General features: G+C 52.5%; 2 protein-coding genes across 8 annotated transcripts in view; both read left to right on the top strand.

The window, feature by feature from the left end:
- The window catches only part of NOTCH1 (notch receptor 1), a 42,303-nt gene extending 31,060 nt beyond the window's left edge, over positions 1-11,243 (top strand). The window contains exons 22-34 of one of the 2 annotated variants that reach the window (XM_040083157.2): positions 58-190; positions 615-734; positions 844-956; positions 1,392-1,963; positions 2,679-3,107; positions 3,883-4,031; positions 4,683-4,899; positions 5,244-5,334; positions 5,538-5,703; positions 6,373-6,668; positions 6,944-7,091; positions 7,204-7,301; positions 7,741-11,243. In XM_040083157.2, the coding sequence (XP_039939091.1) occupies positions 58-190; positions 615-734; positions 844-956; positions 1,392-1,963; positions 2,679-3,107; positions 3,883-4,031; positions 4,683-4,899; positions 5,244-5,334; positions 5,538-5,703; positions 6,373-6,668; positions 6,944-7,091; positions 7,204-7,301; positions 7,741-9,249 (4,041 nt within the window). In that variant the 3' untranslated portion in view covers positions 9,250-11,243. Of the gene's footprint in view, positions 1-57; positions 191-476; positions 735-843; positions 957-1,391; positions 1,964-2,678; positions 3,108-3,882; positions 4,032-4,682; positions 4,900-5,243; positions 5,335-5,537; positions 5,704-6,372; positions 6,669-6,943; positions 7,092-7,203; positions 7,302-7,740 lie in introns of both variants that reach the window. The other variant, XM_040083155.2, reaches the window with a different exon arrangement.
- Positions 11,244-11,673: 430 nt separating this feature from the next.
- Positions 11,674-17,706, top strand: part of SEC16A (SEC16 homolog A, endoplasmic reticulum export factor) — a 31,580-nt gene continuing 25,547 nt past the window's right edge. For 4 of the 6 annotated variants that reach the window (XM_040083067.1, XM_040083066.1, XM_040083064.1 and 1 more), the window contains exon 1: positions 15,959-16,082. The gene's annotated coding sequence lies outside the window, so the exon portion shown is untranslated. Of the gene's footprint in view, positions 11,695-15,958; positions 16,083-17,706 lie in introns of those variants that run through there. The other 2 variants (XM_040083063.2, XM_040083062.1) reach the window with 2 other exon arrangements.

The following is a 17,706-nucleotide window of genomic DNA, read 5'->3' as shown; positions in this document are numbered from 1 at the left end:
AGCCATGTGGGAATGGAAGGAGCCCTCTCTGATGGTTCCCCTCTTTCCTCCTTGCAGTGTGTGGCTGGTTATCATGGAGTTAACTGCTCAGAGGAGATCAATGAGTGCTTGTCCCACCCATGCCAGAACGGAGGAACCTGCATCGATCTCATCAATACCTACAAATGCTCCTGCCCCAGAGGAACTCAAGGTAAATTAATTCCCCAGGCTGGGGCATTAGTGGGCTGAGTGCAGATATCCTTGGATTCTGCTCATTAGCTGCTCGGGCTGGCAGCAGCAATCGCGGCGGGCGAGGTCTGCGTTCGCTTGTGGGCTTAGCCATCAAGGCCACGCGGCCTTGGCCACGTGGTGCCGTGTCCCTGCCGCCCCAGAGGTGGCTCAGGCTGCCACTGGGCAGGGGAGGCCCGCAGAGGGGAGCAGCGAGCCCCCCGATACTGTTTGATGAGCTGTGTGGGTTGTTCCCCCCTCTCTCTTAGGGGTGCACTGTGAGATCAATGTGGATGACTGCAGCCCTTTCTTTGATCCTGTCACCCTGGGGCCCAAGTGCTTTAACAATGGCAAGTGCAAGGATCGGGTAGGTGGCTACAGCTGCATCTGCCCCCCTGGCTTTGTAGGGGAGCGCTGCGAGGGAGATGTCAACGAGTGCCTGTCCAACCCCTGCGACGCCCGCGGCACCCAGAACTGCGTGCAGCGGGTCAACGACTACAAATGCGAGTGCCGGCCTGGCTACGCGGGTGAGCGCCGCGTCCCCCGCTGCTCCCGGCGTCCAGCCCGCAGCCCCCGGCCCCGCCAGGCACCCCTGCACGCCTCCGTCTGCTCCTCACACGCTCCTCTCCCTCGCAGGCCGCCGCTGTGACACCGTGGTGGACGGCTGCAAAGGCAAACCCTGCAGGAATGGGGGAACCTGTGCTGTTGCCAGCAACACCGGCCGCGGCTTCATCTGCAAGTGCCCCCCGGTAGGTGCCTGCTCCCCTCCAGCTCGGAGCGGGGAATGTCGCGTGGGCGTGAGAGGTGGTCAAGAGGCCAGTTTAGCCCCTGAGGCTTCCCCAGCTGGGATAGGCGTGGATGGGAGACTGCTTTGCTGTGGGTGGATCCGTAAATGTGCACCCTCCACGCTTGCAAGGGTGCTGGAATAGAGTTAGGGAGAGGATGGCTCAGGGTGAAGATTGAACAGGCTGGATGTTATTCGCACCATGCAGAGTGGGACAGGCAGCTATGGAGAAGAGCTCCCTTCACTTTGAAGGGATGCTCTAACGAGCTTCACGTTCAAGATTATTGCCCATCGCCAGTTTTAGAGGGCGACTCTCAGTTTCCCAGACCACACGCGTGTTGATGCTGCCTGTAGGGCAGCATCAGCGGTTCTGACTCCCTGCTTGCCGTGCCTCCCCCAGGGCTTCGTGGGCGCCACCTGCGAGAACGACTCCCGCACCTGCGGGAACCTGCACTGCCTCAACGGTGGCACCTGCATCTCCATCCACAAGAGCTCCAAGTGCATGTGCACGCCGGCCTTCACGGGCCCCGAGTGCCAGTACCCGGCCAGCAGCCCCTGCACCTCCAACCCCTGCTACAACGGGGGCACCTGCGAGTTCTTCAGCGACGCCTCCCCCTACTACCGCTGCAACTGCCCCGCCAACTTCAACGGCCTCAACTGCCACATCCTGGACTTCGACTTCCAGGGCGGCATCGGGCAGGACATCATCCCGCCCAAGATCGAGGAGAAGTGCGAGATCGCCGTGTGCGCGGGGTACGCCGGCAACAAGATCTGCGACGGGAAGTGCAACAACCACGCCTGCGGCTGGGACGGGGGCGACTGCTCCCTCAACTTCAACGACCCCTGGAAGAACTGCTCCCAGTCCCTGCAGTGCTGGAAGTATTTCAACGACGGCAAGTGTGACTCTCAGTGCAATAACGCTGGCTGCCTCTACGACGGGTTTGACTGCCAGAAATACGAGGGGCAGTGCAAGTAAGTGGTTTCTTTAAAAACTCATTGTTTTAAAGCCCGTGAAGGTCACTGTCTGTGGTGACCCTGTAGTTCTTCTGATTGGGACCTGGTAAAACTCCTCAACTCAGGCCTGCTGTTGGCTCCCAACATTCTGTTCTGCTGCCTGTGGGGGCTGGAACTCAATGTAGTCACGTCTCCCTGTGGTCCTTCTGAGTTTACATCCACTTGGAAGCTCTCTGGGTTTGACTCATTGCAGATGGCTTCCCTGTCCTTGCTTGTATCCCTCCACAGAAATGAATCCTCCAACTCGCAGCAGTAACACAGTCAGTTTCAAGGCAGGGAGACCCCAGATGGAAGAGCAGCCAGGAAACATGATGATGTTAACATCCAAGCATTTCCCAAACATTGTCTTTGGCAACAGCAGGAACTTAGTCCCAGATTCCTGGACCAACTGTGGTCTTAGTAACTACTCTGTGAGCCCATGCCTCCTCTGAGTCACAGTAATTTGTCCCTTTTTCTTTTATAATTTAACAGCTGCTCTCTCTCACCTGCAGCGGTGAGTGCTTCACAGTGCTGCGTGAAACAGCTGTTTTCTGTGTAAACTGCTTTGGTGTCTGTCACGGTGAAGAATATTTACACAAAAGAGAGACCACCACTGCTTTTTCTCTGCAGATAGGTGTTATTTGCAGCACTTGGCCTAATTCTTTCCTCTGCCTTGCTTCTCCCTCCCACCCAGCCCTCTGTACGACCAGTACTGCAAAGATCACTTCTCGGACGGTCACTGCGACCAGGGCTGCAACAATTTTGAGTGCGAGTGGGACGGTCTGGACTGTGCCAACAACATGCCAGAGAAGCTGGCAGACGGCACGCTGGTGGTGGTGGTCCTCATCACGCCCGAGAACCTGAAGAACAACTCCTTCAACTTCCTGCGGGAGCTGAGCCGCGTGCTGCACACCAACGTGGTCTTCAAGAAGAACCCCAAGGGGGAGTACATGATCTTCCCGTACTACGGCAATGAGGAGGAGCTGAAAAAGCATTACATCAAGAGGTCCACAGAGGACTGGTCAGATATGTCCAGTGCTGTCATCAACAAAGTGAAGAGCAGCCTCTACTCCAGGGCTGGCAGGAGGCAGAAGAGGGAGCTCGATCAGATGGACATCAGAGGGTAAGAGGGTTCCATTTTCTCTGAGCAGAGTGTGTTTTCTGTGTTGAGAATAGTAACACGCTAGGAAGGGAAGGATGTAGGCCAGATAATTGTGTTTAGATGCTGCTTTCTGTGTGAACAGAAACCGGATTTCGCTCTCATGTGGGAAAACGGAGTGATCATTCAGGAGTCCCTGGTGCAATGCTGCGCCGACTCTCACGATTGAAGGAGTCCTGTGCATTGTTGGGAGCCGGGGCTGGGCTGGGTGGGACCTGGAAGCAGAGGTTGGCCTGACCGACTGTCTGACTTCAGGAAGTCATTAAGTTAAGCCTCATTTTCTCCCTGGGAAATGCTTTCTAGAGCTTTGTTGTAAAACTCGATTACTGCAATCTGTGTTTGGAGATCTTTTGGTGTAAACACACACATCTAACCTGCTCCCACTCCGTGGACTCAATCAAAAACCCCTGAAAGCAAAGCAGTTAGAGCAGCGAAACTGATGTGAGGAGATCTGAAGGCTCCCAAACAGCATTATTTAAGATACTGTAGTGTCTGGGTAATTATAAAACATTGTGGAGCAGAGACTCCCTTCCATTCCTGTAAAGAGCTGGATTTTACAGCATTCACTGAGGCAAATCCAACAGACCATAAGTGTGAGCTGCAGGCTTTGGGCCACAGGGGAGCGAGGAGATGGGCTCCCACCTTCTAATTCCCACTGATGGGGGTTAAAGAGGGAAGGGAGACGTGTCCTCGGTGTGGTCACGGCTCCCTGCTCCTTATTGACTCTCCTCTCTCACAGATCCATTGTCTACTTGGAAATTGATAACCGCCAGTGCATCCAGTCATCTTCCCAGTGCTTCCAGAGCGCCACCGATGTGGCAGCATTCCTGGGAGCCTTGGCCTCCCTGGGCAACCTGAACATACCCTACAAAATAGAGGCTGTCAAAAGTAAGTACAGCTGGTCAGCTGGGGAGCAGAGACACCCAAAACTTTCCAGCCTTCCCCGAGTTTAGTTATCTCTCAATTGGCTGAGTTTGAGCACAGTCTGGTTTTAATAACCTCACATATTTATTTTTTTTCCCCTTTAAGTCGTTTCTGCAAAAAAAAATTGCAAGCCCACTTTATTATTTTTGCTTATTCCAGGTTTTATTTCAAAATCATTATCACTCTAAAAGTTATTAAAAAAAAAAAAGAAAAGAAAAAGAAAACCCAAGCTGCTCCAATCAATCAGTGACATGCAAGGAGTTGAAGTTTGCATCTTGAAAATCCCTCCTAAATCCTTTTGTCTTAACAGCTCAATGCAAGCGCAATGATTTGAAGTTTGCTAATCCTTTTCCTTAAAGGAGAAAAAAGTGAAGCTGTCTCCTGGTGCAGGCTGCCTTGCGCAGCCGAGAATTTGCCGATAGTTTGCAATTCTGATTAATAGCGTATAAAATGACCTTATTTTGGGGTGGGGTTGGGGGGGGGGGGCGGTGTGAGTGCTGATTTAGATCAGACTTAGGTACCTCTATTAACAAATTTTCCTTCATTTCCACTCCGTCCCTCGTTTGCTATGCAGCTTAATGTCTCAGCATCTCTCTGTGCCCCGCTGTTGTGTAGGTGAGACGGCCGAGCCCACGAAGAACTCCCAGCTGTATCCTATGTACGTGGTGGTGGCTGCGCTGGTCTTGCTCGCCTTCATCGGGCTGGGAGTGCTGGTGTCTCGCAAGCGCCGCAGGGAGCATGGCCAACTCTGGTTCCCAGAGGGCTTCAAAGTGACGGAGTCGAGCAAGAAGAAGCGGCGGGAGCCCCTCGGGGAGGATTCTGTTGGGCTGAAGTGAGTAATTTGCTTGCTGACCCGACGGACGCTGAGAGCAGGGCTGCTCAGGGCTCTTCCGAGGGAGCCCGTGGGAGTTTTGTTCGCTGGTGGATCCTAGTGGTGTGGCAGGGAGGAGAAGAATCAGGGGTCTTAAAGTTCTGCATGGGGAGGGGAAAAAAAAAGCAGTGTCTGGTCCGTGCTTTGTAATCTTTTTGCACCTGGTTAAAGAAACGGAATGCAACCTGAGGGGAGCCTCCTGGAAACTGGTTGATTCTTCTTTCAGTTTGTGCCTGTGCACGGACAAACACCATGAATGGTTCCTGCAGAGGAGGTAACTTTTTGTGTGGTTTTATTTTTTAAAGACCCCTCAAAAATGCTTCGGACGGCACGCTGATGGATGACAACCAGAATGAGTGGGGTGACGAGGAGACCTTGGACACCAAGAAGTTCAGGGTAAGCCCTCTGCCACATTCCCAGCCCGTGCTGCTCCCGGGTTTGTCACGGAAGGAGCAGGGCGACCCCTCATTGCTGCCCTCAGCTCCTTTGCAAACCTGCCTGTGACAAACACACGCACCTTGGAGCCTCGCAGCGCTCGCCAGGCTGGAGCTCAGCCCGGGGCGCTTTTCTGGGAGCTCATTCCCCGCTGTTGCCCTCAGTTCGAGGAGCAGGCGATGCTGCCCGACACGGACGACCAGACGGATCACAGGCAGTGGACGCAGCAGCACCTGGACGCCGCTGACCTGCGCATTTCCTCCATGGCCCCGACGCCTCCGCAGGGGGAAATCGATGCTGACTGCATGGATGTCAACGTCAGAGGGCCGGGTAAGGACCCCTTGCACTTGTGCAGTGTCAGCTGGTGTCAAAGCTCCCTCAGCCCCTGCGGAGGAGCGGCCCCGCAGCCCTCCCTGTCCCTTGCTGGTGCAGAGCTCTGCACTCGGGGTTGCTGTTGTGTGTGATTTAGAGAGAGAACCTGTCACATTCTGCTTTCCATGAGAGCTCTTTTGTTCAGTGACTGAGATGGAAATTACAGAAGTACCTATTAAATCACCCAGGTTATCTCCCTGCTGCTCCGATATTCCTCTCCTCCCACCCAGCTGCACATTTCACAGTCTTCCTTTAAGGTTTTTAACAATGGCTAATAGCTTTTTAAATTCTTACAAACACTTGATCTTCCCCATGTCTGTCCTCTGAAATAATGAAGGTATTTACCATACTCTATTTGCTTTGAGCAGCCTTCCTTATAGACTGCGCCTTACACAGAGCAGATGAAACAGGGAAAGCAGTGAGCAGCGAGATACCACTGAGGAATTTCAGATCCATATCAGAGGAAGGATATTCGTGTTTGATGTTCAGAGCTAGTCAGGAACTCAGTCCTGGTGCACCCAGGGGAGTAAGCATCTATCGCAGGCAGAGCATCTGCCTGAGCCTCCTGCATTACAGAGGGTAAAAAAGCCTTTTTTTTGTTTTCCCCGGGCTCCCCTGCGCTTCCAGACGGCTTCACCCCGCTGATGATCGCCTCGTGCAGCGGAGGAGGGCTGGAGACCGGCAACAGCGAGGAGGAGGACGACGCTCCCGCCGTCATCTCGGACTTCATCTACCAGGGCGCCAGCCTGCACAACCAGACTGACCGCACGGGCGAGACCGCCCTGCACCTGGCCGCCAGGTACTCGCGCTCGGACGCTGCCAAGCGCCTGCTGGAGGCCAGCGCCGACGCCAACATCCAGGACAACATGGGCCGCACGCCCCTCCACGCCGCCGTCTCTGCCGACGCACAAGGAGTCTTCCAGGTACGGGGCGGGCACCGGTTTCGGGGTTTTCAGGGGGAAATCGGTGAGGAGTCTGGTCGCCCGTTCACCTGGGCAAGGCGTGGGGCGATAGTTGTAAGAAATGAAGCCCCTTGCTGTCTCGGGGCACAGCAGCACGCCTGGAGTGGGAGCAGAGCCGGAGAGATGGACCTTTGGAAAGGGCATTGCAGGTCCTGAGGTGCGGGTACCTGGAGTGCCTTGCTGTGTGCCCCTCCTAACGTTCGGTGTTCCCTCTGCTTGGGCCCTTCTTGTGGCAGATCCTGATTAGGAACAGGGCAACCGACCTGGATGCCCGGATGCATGACGGGACCACTCCCCTGATCCTGGCTGCTCGCTTGGCTGTGGAGGGGATGCTGGATGACCTCATCAACTGCCACGCTGACGTCAACGCCGTGGATGATTTAGGTACTGAGGCAGCTAAAACACCGGTTCACCCAGGCACGGGGCAAAAGGGCTGCTTGCTGTTGATCTCAGCACTCTCTAATGTGCGTCGTGTTTCGTGGTTTTTCCTCTCCAGGCAAGTCAGCCCTGCACTGGGCAGCTGCTGTGAATAATGTGGAAGCTGCAATGGTCCTCCTGAAGAACGGTGCCAATAAGGACATGCAGAATAATAAGGTAGGCTCTCCTAGGCTGATATATGCAAGGGAGCAACCATTCGGGGAGTCTGTTAAAGAGTAATTTCTGGCTAAAATACAAATGTCTGGCGCTGAGGCTCTGATTTGATTGTTCTGCTGTGAATGAAGCTGGATTTGGCTCAAAGAAGCACTGTAGGATTTGGTTGTGGGGGTGATGCTGAGGGGCCCTGAAGCGGCTGGTGGGCAGTCTCTTTGTGGCTGCCTCCAGCGTGTTCTGGGTCACTCTCAGGGCTCCTGGTCTGATACCAGTACATGGACGTGGCTCAGCAGGGTAGGAAAAAGCAGGAGCAAATCCTCACCAGAGGAGAGATGATGGCCGACCATCTCCTCCACCCAACAACACGGGCGCAGAGCTCAGAGCAGCGCTAGCCGGGAGACTCTGTGACATCAACCCTAACCAAACCTTGCTGGCTTTGCAGGAGGAGACCCCACTGTTCCTGGCAGCCAGAGAAGGGAGCTACGAAACCGCCAAGGTCCTGCTGGACCATTTTGCCAACCGGGACATCACGGACCACATGGACCGGCTGCCGCGGGACATCGCCCAGGAGCGCATGCACCACGACATCGTCCGGCTGCTGGACGAGTACAACCTGGTGCGGAGCCCCACCCTGCACAACGGGCCCCTGGGGGCACCCACCCTGTCCCCCCCGCTCTGCTCCCCCAACAGCTACATCGGCAACCTCAAACCCGCCGTGCAGGGCAAGAAGGCCAGGAAGCCGAGCACCAAGGGGCTGAGCTGCAACGGCAAGGACGCCAAAGACCTCAAAGCCCGGAGGAAAAAGTCCCAGGATGGCAAAGGGTGTCTGCTCGACAGCTCCGGCGTGTTGTCTCCGGTGGACTCGCTGGAGTCGCCGCACGGGTACCTCTCAGACGTGGCCTCTCCGCCGCTGATGACCTCTCCGTTCCAGCAGTCCCCTTCCATGCCTCTGAACCACCTGCCGGGCATGCCCGACGCCCACCTGAGCATCAACCACCTCAACATGGCGGGCAAGCAGGATATGGCCATGGGCAACTCGGGCAGGATGGGCTTCGACTCGGTGCCGCCGCGCCTGTCCCACCTGCCGGTGTCCAGCCCCAGCACGGGGATGAGCAGTGCCCCCATGAGCTTCTCGGTGGGCGGCGGGGCCGGGCTGAACGGGCAGTGCGACTGGCTCAGCCGGCTGCAGAACGGCATGGTGCAGGGCCAGTACAACCCCCTGAGGGGCAGCCTGCAGCCCGGGGCTCACCAGCAGCCCCAGAACCTGCAGCACGGCATGATGACCTCGCTGCACAACGGGCTGCCCACCGCCGGCTTGTCGCAGATGATGAGCTACCAGGCCATGCCCAACACCCGGCTGGCCTCGCAGCCCCACCTGATGCAGAGCCAGCAGCTCCAGCAGATGCAGCAGCAGCAGCAGCAGCAGCAGCAGCAGCAGCTCCAGCAGCCCAGCCTGCAGCCGCCGCAGCAGCAGCAGCCGCCGCCGCAGCAAGCGCCGCAGCCGCCGCCGCAGCAAGCGCCGCAGCAACAGCAGCACCACAACCCCGGCTCCAACGGGGGCGGCCACATGGGCCAGAATTTCCTGGGTACGGAGCTGAGCCAGCCCGAGCTGCAGCCGGTGAGCGGCAGCGCCATGGCCGTGCACACCATCCTGCCGCAGGATTCCCAGATGCTGCCCACCTCCCTGCCCTCCTCCCTCGCCCAGCCCATGACCACCACGCAGTTCCTGACGCCGCCTTCCCAGCACAGTTATTCCTCCCCCTTGGACAACACCCCCAGCCACCAGCTCCAGGTGCCCGACCACCCTTTCCTCACGCCCTCGCCCGAGTCGCCGGATCAGTGGTCCAGCTCCTCTCCTCACTCCAACGTGTCCGACTGGTCCGAGGGCATCTCCAGCCCTCCCACGAGTATGCAGTCGCAGATGGGACACATCCCCGAGGCCTTCAAGTGAAAAAAAAAAAAAAAAAAAGAAAAGGAAATAATTTTTTTTTTTTAAAAAAAAGGTGTTTTAGAGACGCTCGCTGAGAGCCAGAAGCTCGAGGGAGATCTTTTTTTCTAAAAAAGGACCGCCGGATGCTTTTATTGAAAGGAACCTTTTTAAATATGTTTTTATAAAAAAGGAAAAAAAAAAAAAAAGAGAGAGAGAAAAGAAAAAGGCGAATTCCTTTTTTTTTTTTTTTTTAGTATTTATTTATGTACTTTTTGTTTTACATGAGAACACTGCCTTTTTTTATTTATATGTTCTGTTGTTAAGAACTCAAAGTGGGACACCAGTTGTGTTTCGAGAAATCAAACAAATTAGGTTTTTATAGGACGTTCTCTTTTGTTTGGGGGGGTTCATTGTGTTTGATTTGAGAGGAAATGTTTATATAAAGCTATAAGCAACGATTTGTGATTCTGAAATGCCATTAATTTATTTTTTTCTCTTTCATCTCAGAAAGAGATGTGAGAAAGAAGAGGAGAAGGAAAAATTGACTAAAAACACCACCCCTTAAGGGGAAAAAAATTAAGTGTGGACAAATTTTTTAAATGTACTTTAAAATGCTTCCTTTTGCAATTATATGAGAGGACATTTTATGGTACCAGTCATGAATCTTTGTTTAAATTTCAGTATTATATAGTTGTACATTTGCCTTGATAATAGAAATTTTTGTTCTCTCTTGTTTTTATATATATAAAAATATATATATTTAAATGATTTTTATGATCTAAAAAAAAAAAAAAAAAAGAAAAAAAATCAGGATTATAGACCTGTAAGAACAGTTTCTAAGCTAAAAAAAAAACCAACCTACAAAACATGAATACTGTCCCCCATCAAAAAGAAATGTATTTGCCAAACTTCCAAGAGAGCAAGCCCATAACCACGGAGTATATACACAAAAGAGACTGAATTTTACTTTGAATATCTTTACTGATTCTTTTTTTTTTTTCCCCCGCTTCGTTTCGTTTTCGTGTTTGAGTAAGTGTCTTGAGAAAGAAATGCCAATATAAACTGTGTAAACCACATCCTTATTTTAAGGATGGCCCGCCTATTTGTATTTTTATTTTTATTTTATTTTATTTTTTTTTTAAAGAAGAAGGTGTGTCTGGCAGTGCAGACACCCTGAGTGAGATTACAAAGCATTATCACACTGCCACCCCCACGTGCTCGCCCGGCCCCTCTGGCAGAGCGCTCACTGGGAGCCCAGTGGGATGCGCTGCTGGTTTTGGTGGGAGGCTGGACTGGCCAAACTGGAGGGCGAGGGGCCAGCACAGCTGTGCTGTGAAACGTTGACATTTTGTTCTGTGACGTTAGCCTGGAGTGATGCATCTTTTTTTATACTGGTGTGCACTCTTCCTGTGTATCGTGTAAAATATAGTATAAGCCTGTGGCAGATTTAATGTTTGTAAATAGGGGGGTGGGGGGAGTGTTTTTTGGTTTGGTTGGTTTGGGGTTTTTTTTTTTTATATATATATATTTTTTTTTTTTTTTTTTCAAGAAAAGGTGGATTTTGTTTCAAAAATCTAAATGATCAAGTCTTAAATATATCATAAATATATCACCTTGTAGAGGTGTTGGAATATCACTCACTCGGGTGCAAAGGCAAGCAGACACCCCAAGACTAGGTAATGTGTATGGGACAGGCAGATAGAGAGCAGTTAATCAAGAAAACCTAAGAAAAGGGTTCCTTTTCCTCATTCCTTTCTATTAGAACACCAAATAAAGTGGATATTTCTCAAGGCACAGCGCCTTGCCGAGCGCTCATCTTAGTTAACATTTCAGACCATTGTTATTGTGACACGCCTAATATGAGTGATAAAGACATCACGTGGTGTTGAATCTTCCTATGTTTTATAAACTAGAGTGTAGTTTAAGAAAAGATATCTTCTGTAATAAAGTTATCTACATGCAAAGTTGTAGTTTGCAAAAATGATGTATTTTTTTTGGTTAACTGATTTGCAATAAATGATGCTTCTGGGCATCTAGATTTTACTAAAACTGGAACTTGGTGTTTTTGTTATGGGTCAGTGGAATTCTGGATTTGACACCTGCACAGAGGGCTGGAGCTTCCTCAACATCTTGTTCTCTGTGTAAAAACTCGGAGAAGAGCTTTGGACAATGAAAATTTCTCTTTTAACTTCTGCTAAACTCTCACTGACTTGAGACACCTGAGCAAGGCAGGAGGGGCTCTGCCCAGGTAGCTCTTCACCTGCTGTGGGTGCTCTGATATCCTCAGGGTATCAGGTTGAGATCTAAAACGGGAAACATGGCAAGATTGTTTTAAAGAATGTCCCTCTTGCATCTCCAAAAAAAACAGGAACAGCAGCACCAGAGGGACAGTTTTACTTGTGCCACTCTGGGCACAAACACCACCCAGAAATGTTTGCTGTCCTCGCTGTGCTCAAGATTTTAAAGGTAATTTAATTTAATTTAATTCTCTCTCTACCCCACAGGAACTCTGCAGTGCAAATGCAGCTGCAAAGTCCCCAAATAACTGGATATAAATAGCTGAGCCATTGACCTCCTCCCAAATCACATAAGCCTGGAATGCTGGTATTTTCCACTCCGTGGCCGGGCAGGGCGAGGGTTTGTGTGCGCATGGGGCTGGTATCCATCCCCAGACAGGCCCAGGGCCACCAGACACCTGCTGTACAACTGGTCAGCTACTGGTGCTGTGACAGTGGCGCTTCACGTGGCACCCACAGCAGCGAAACGCACCTTCAGAGGTCAGGGAGGTGACATCCCGGGAAAGGGAACGCCAAACTCCACGGAAAAGGGGATTTTAAGGCAGAACAAACCCCTCTTCCCCCCTCAAAACGTGCCACCAGCGAGGATCCCAATGCCCAGAGGGACATCCTGGAGGAGACGAGCTTCCCAGGATCGTGTCATCCCCCTTGGCTGTGTCTGGCTGCATCCCATCTGGAATGCGCTGAGCGGAGTTTGTCCGCCTCCAGCGTGGGCTGCTCACGGATCCCACTCAGCTCAGCTTTCCAGGCTGCCCCCACACATTCCCGTCCCCAGGACCAGCCCAGCACAGCTCTGGGGCTGCTGCTGGGGCTGGCAGAGGCTCATCCCAAAGTGAGGAGGCATTGGAAGGATCCTCTCCTGCCTGGTCCCGTGTGAAACCAAATCCTCTCCTGCCTGGTCCGGTGTAAAACCAGATCCTCTCCTGCCTGGTCCGGTGTAAAACCAGATCCTCTCCTGCCTGGTCCCGTGTAAAACCAGATCCTCTCCTGCCTGGTCCCGTGTAAAACCAGATCTTCTCCTGCCTGGTCCCGTGTAAAACCAAATCTCTCACGGGCAAGACAGAAATTCGGCTTGGAACAGATTTGGAGAAGGATCCTCTCCTGCCTGGTCCAGTGTAAAACCAAATCTCTCATGGGCAAGGCAGAAATTTGGCTTGGAATAGATTAAAAAAAAAAAAAAAAAAGGGGTTTATGAGGACATGGAAAACAACGTGACGTTGCAAGAGGCAACACATGCGGCTCGTTTAACAAGAGGGGCTGCAAAGCGTGGGATTTTCCATGAGGAATGGTCAGAGGAGGAAAGAGAGGGGCTAAATACCACGGAAAGGAGCAAATAGATAGATAATGAATAGCAAATTAGATACTAATTAATTGTCCACGAGGTAATTCAAACTAGAATCCGGTTAAGGTTTTTTTAAGTAGTAGAGCAGTAAGGCTGCAAAAAAATTTAGGTTTTAAGTGTTTTGCCCCAAATGACTTTGATTTATGAAGGTACCTACCGACCTAGGGGTACATGAGGTGATTGTGGTGTCACAGATCCGGTGGGGATCGAGGCAAACTTAAATTAGAAACAAGAGAAATGGCCCCAGTTTTAAATTCTCACACTTAAAGCTTCTTCCCACACCAACCACCCCACATTGTCCCACCGAAAGCTCATCTTCACCTCGCGTGGGTAAAGAATTTTAGGAGCTGAATTTCAAGCTCTCCCAGCATCAGAAGATGCCGTGGAGTGACTGGATCACAGCTGTCTCAGCATTCCAGGTGAAAAAGGCTGAGAAGCACTAAAATCACCTCACACACCCAGGGACGGGTTCAGGAGGGTTGGCGTAAAACAAGATTAGCACCGGCTATTGCCACGGCAGGTATGTTGGTGCTCTGAGGCATCCCTGCACCTGAACTATTTGTTTATATGCTGGAGGGCTTGGTTTTCTTTTTTTTTTTTTCTTTTTTTTTTTTTTTTCCACTCTTTGTTTTCATTATCCCTGCTCAATTAGATGGGACATTTAGAAACTGCAACTCTGTATTGCTTCTCCCTCCGGGCTCTTGGTGTTTGCTCACAGAGTTGCTCACAGCTGCTCCAGCCCTGATTTGAGGAATTGTTGCCGCAGCTGAAATCAGCCCCTGAAGAATGTCCAAAAGGAGCCAAATTCATCTCGGATCACACAGGGGTTAATGTGGCTGGGTAAATAAATAAAACTCAGATTGCCCGGTTGGCCAGCATGGTGCAGAACACCGCTAAGGGATAGAGACACTCTCCTTTTTTTCCATGTTTCCAAACTCAAAGAATGATCCTTTTCATAGCCAGCTCGCGGGGCAAGGTTGTGTTTCTGGCTGTGTGCAACCTGAAGGCTGAATAAATCGCCAGAAAAAGGGTCAGAATTGCTTGTGTTGTATCCCAGGTGAGCCGAGGAACAGAGAAGCTGTGGCTGCCCCTGGATCCCTGGAAATGTCCAAGGCCAGGTTGGATTTGGTTTGGAGTACCCTGGGCCAGTGGAAGGTGTCCTTGCCCACGGCAGGGAGTGGAATTTGATGATTTTTAAGGTCCTTTCCAAACCATTCTGTGAAGCAGGAGAGAAAGACACACACTGTCCTCACTGGCAAAGGTTTTTATTTATAATGGGTCACTCAGAACTACTGCTGAGTCCAGCAAACCAGCTGGAAAACTTCATGTTAAAGAGGGATCGAATGCTTAAATGTGGCAATTCTTTATAATCACGCATTTATCAGGAGAAGAGCAAAGGTGAGACCCCACTGTTGGTGTTTGCATAGTGTACCCCTGTATGAGGGGGTTAAATATGTAACATAAATATCTAACTATAGACACAGAAGAGCGCTATTGACGGTGTTCAGCACACAAAAAACCCAGGGTAATTAAAACCATGTTTCCCCCGATTACACCTGTTTGGGGACATATCAAGGGAGAACCAGGGCTTTATCTGCAACTCATGCCTGCGCAGGGAAATTGTATTTGACAAGCTGGTTTATAAGAATGTTCCTACAAAAGAGGGAGATGAAAGGCACTTAAAAATCACAGCGCTGCCTCTGGTTCCCACACCGGCATCAAAGTGCTGCTTGCCCTGCTTGGCCGGGGCTTTGAGGATATTCCCTGCTTTAATGATCAAGCGTGCAGGAACAGCTCTCGAACTGATAATGACCCTTGATTAAGATGTTTGTTTAGGTCGTTGTGTTTTCCTCTCCGAGGCCTGTTGTTGGGTGCAGGGTGTGACAGCATCAGCGCGGGGCCCACGCCGGTGAATGACGAGCATTCTTCTGGTGGCTGGAACAGGGGTTCACCCCCCCTAAAAAGCTTCGTGTTTGTGTAAGATAGAGCTGCAGCTCGCAGAGCCACGAAGTTGGTGAAGGGTCTGGAGCGCCAGGAGCGGCTGAAGGAGCTGGGAGGGCTCAGCCTGGAGAAAAGGAGGCTCAGGAGGGGAATGGTTTTGCGCCGCTTCTGTGCTTTTGATTCCCAAGGAGCTGTTTTCATGGGATCACAGACTGGTGTGTGTTGGAAGGGACCTTCAGGATGATCTCATCCCGCCCCGTGCCATGGGCAGGGACAGCTTCTCCCTGTCCACAGCCCCCCGACAGGAGGATGGGCACAGGTGAGGTTCAGGCTCTGCTCCAAGGGAACAAGGACAGGGTGAAAGGAAACGGCCTCGAGTTGTGCCAGGGGAGGATTAGACCGGCTTTTGGGGAAAATTTAATCGCAGGAAGGCCTTGGAACAGTGCTGGAATCACCATCCCTGGAGCGTTCAAATGGGCATGCAGATGTGGCTCTTGGGGACGAGGCTTAGTGGGGAACCCAGTACTCGGTAATCTTAGAGGGCTTTTTCAGCTTTGAGGATTCTGGGATTCGTTTCTGATTCTGATGCTTTTGTACATGTGCACTCCAGACTTCTCCAATTAATGTGCCTTTCCTAATTAAGCCCCCACGGACGTGCAGGACACGACCTCACTCAGCAGCGAGCCACAGCTTCGCTCTGTGAGACAGAATGTCGTTTCTCCTGTCTACAAACACGGATTTTTCGGTTCCAGCAGCCGTGGGGAGCCCCTGACCCGGCCCGCGGTGTGCAGCCAGCGGCTCCCCCGGCACCGGCACCGGACCGGCGGAGCTCTGTCCCGCCCTGGCGGCCGCCCGCGCCACTGCACCCGCACCGGGCAACCGAGGGGACCAGAACCTCCACGGAACCCGCACGGGGCCGCGCTCCGCCGCTCCCTGGCCTAGGGGCGAGATCGCGGCGGCACAGGGGAGACACCGGGACGAGGCGACCCGAACGGGACTCGAACCCGCGACTTCGGAGCCCGCAGCCGCCCCAGCCGGGACTCGAACCCGGGTCCCTCCCGCCCCCGCTTTCTCTCCAAGGGGCCGGCGAGCGGCGACGCCGCCGGGTGCGCGCGCCGCCGTGACGTCATCGCGCGCCGCGCCGTGACACGTCGGCGGCGGCGGCGGAACCCCGAGCCGGATGTGCCAAGATGGCGGCGGCCGGTGCTGCGGCCGTCAGGGGCGGCGGCGTCCGCGCCCGCTGCTGAGGGGCCTCGGCCGGCGGGGGCTGCCAGGTACCGCGGGGCGCGCCCGGAGGGAGAGCCACGGGTCCCGGGTGGGCTGCGTGAGGAGCTCCGGGCCTGAGGCGCGGGCCCCGGTGTCCCCGGTTGCCCACCCCGCCGTGCCTCAGCGTGGGCCTTAGGGCTGTCGCAGCGCAGGGAGCCGGCGGGTGCCGCAGCCCCGGGCTCGGCCCTCGGCCCCGGCTGGGGCGGGCTGTGGTGCCGCAAGGAGGAGCGAAGGCGCTGCCGCAGTCGCGGGGCTGCGCTGCCCGCGGGATTTCCCGCAGGGTTTGGGTCGCTCTGGGTGGTTTCGAGTGGGGCGGTGGGACCGGGACACTCTGCGGGGCTCCGAAGGTTATTCCGTGGGGTGCGGGGGGGGCAGGAGGTTCGGTCTGATGGTGGCTATCACGTATCCCCTTTGACAGCACACGGCGCTGGTCCCAGGTCAGGGTTGTTTTTGCGGGCTGTCAGGTGCCACGGGTCTGTGCAACTGGTGCTGACTCAGGAGTGCGGCTGCCTGAGAGCCTGGGACCTGCTGGGGACAAGAACTGGTAGTCGGGCTCCTTTCGGAATAAATGGGAATGCTTTGTGCTGCTTCCGTGCTTTGGATTCCCAAAGAGCTGTCTTCATGGAGTCACAGGCTGGTTTGTGTAGGAAGGGACCTTATAAATCATCAAATTCCACCCCCTGCCATGGGCAGGGACACCTTCCACTAGCCCTGGGTGCTCTTGCCTTGGACACTTCATGGATCCAGGGGCAGCCACAGCTTCTCTGTGCCAGGGCATCCCCACCTCACAGTGAAGGATTTCTTCCTGATTTCTCATTAAACCTGCCCTGTGCCTGTTTAAATCCATTCCCCTTTGTCCTGTTGTTACATTTTAACAGGATAACATTTGTAACTCTGGTTGCTGTTTAGGAAAAGCCCGGTAGGAATCTGGCAGGAGCATGAACGACAACGTAGAATGTGTTCAATCTGTCACCCACATGCGTGCAGATGTGCAGCTGTCTACGCAAGATAAAACTGCAAAAAGCAGTTGCTGATTTTAAAGCTGCAAATCTCATTTTCCAGCTGTTTCTGTATTTGAGATTGCAGTGGGTTGTGGGTTTTTTTGGTCACTTTGTTCTTATTAGGAATCTGTGTCTTTGAACACGTTATTTATTGTTTGGTTCATGCGTGAGGACGAGAGTTAATATGAGTCCCTTGTAACCTGCTTTACGGGCATAGTTACTCTGGTTAACAGTAGTTTATTTAGACAGGTTTGAATTAATTGCCCCCCAAGAAATTATTTCTTTATAGATGAAGCTATAAAGCTCATCAGGTGAAATTGATTTTGTGGCCTTTTCTAGAGGGTTTTAACCTTTTTTTCCTCTTTGGCAATGTTTTTTGGTGTGCCTGGAAACACCTTCTACAATTGTTACTCCTGGTGACTCATGTTTAACAGGCTGCTCTGCTTTATCAATTAATAAACCAGCTGAAAGTTAAGAATTTCCAAACTAGATAAAGCAGAGGTGGATTGCTCTTAACTTGTGTCAATTCCTTAAAATCAGCATTTCTGTTAATCCTGGACAGGGCACAAGGGAGGGTCAGTAGCACTGAGTTATCTTCTGTTTAAATTACTTGACATGGGCACGTTCATTT

Source organism: Hirundo rustica, chromosome 20, assembly GCF_015227805.2.
Source record: "Hirundo rustica isolate bHirRus1 chromosome 20, bHirRus1.pri.v3, whole genome shotgun sequence".
Taxonomy (NCBI): Eukaryota; Metazoa; Chordata; class Aves; order Passeriformes; family Hirundinidae; genus Hirundo; species Hirundo rustica.
This window is presented reverse-complemented; position numbering and strand designations above follow the sequence as displayed.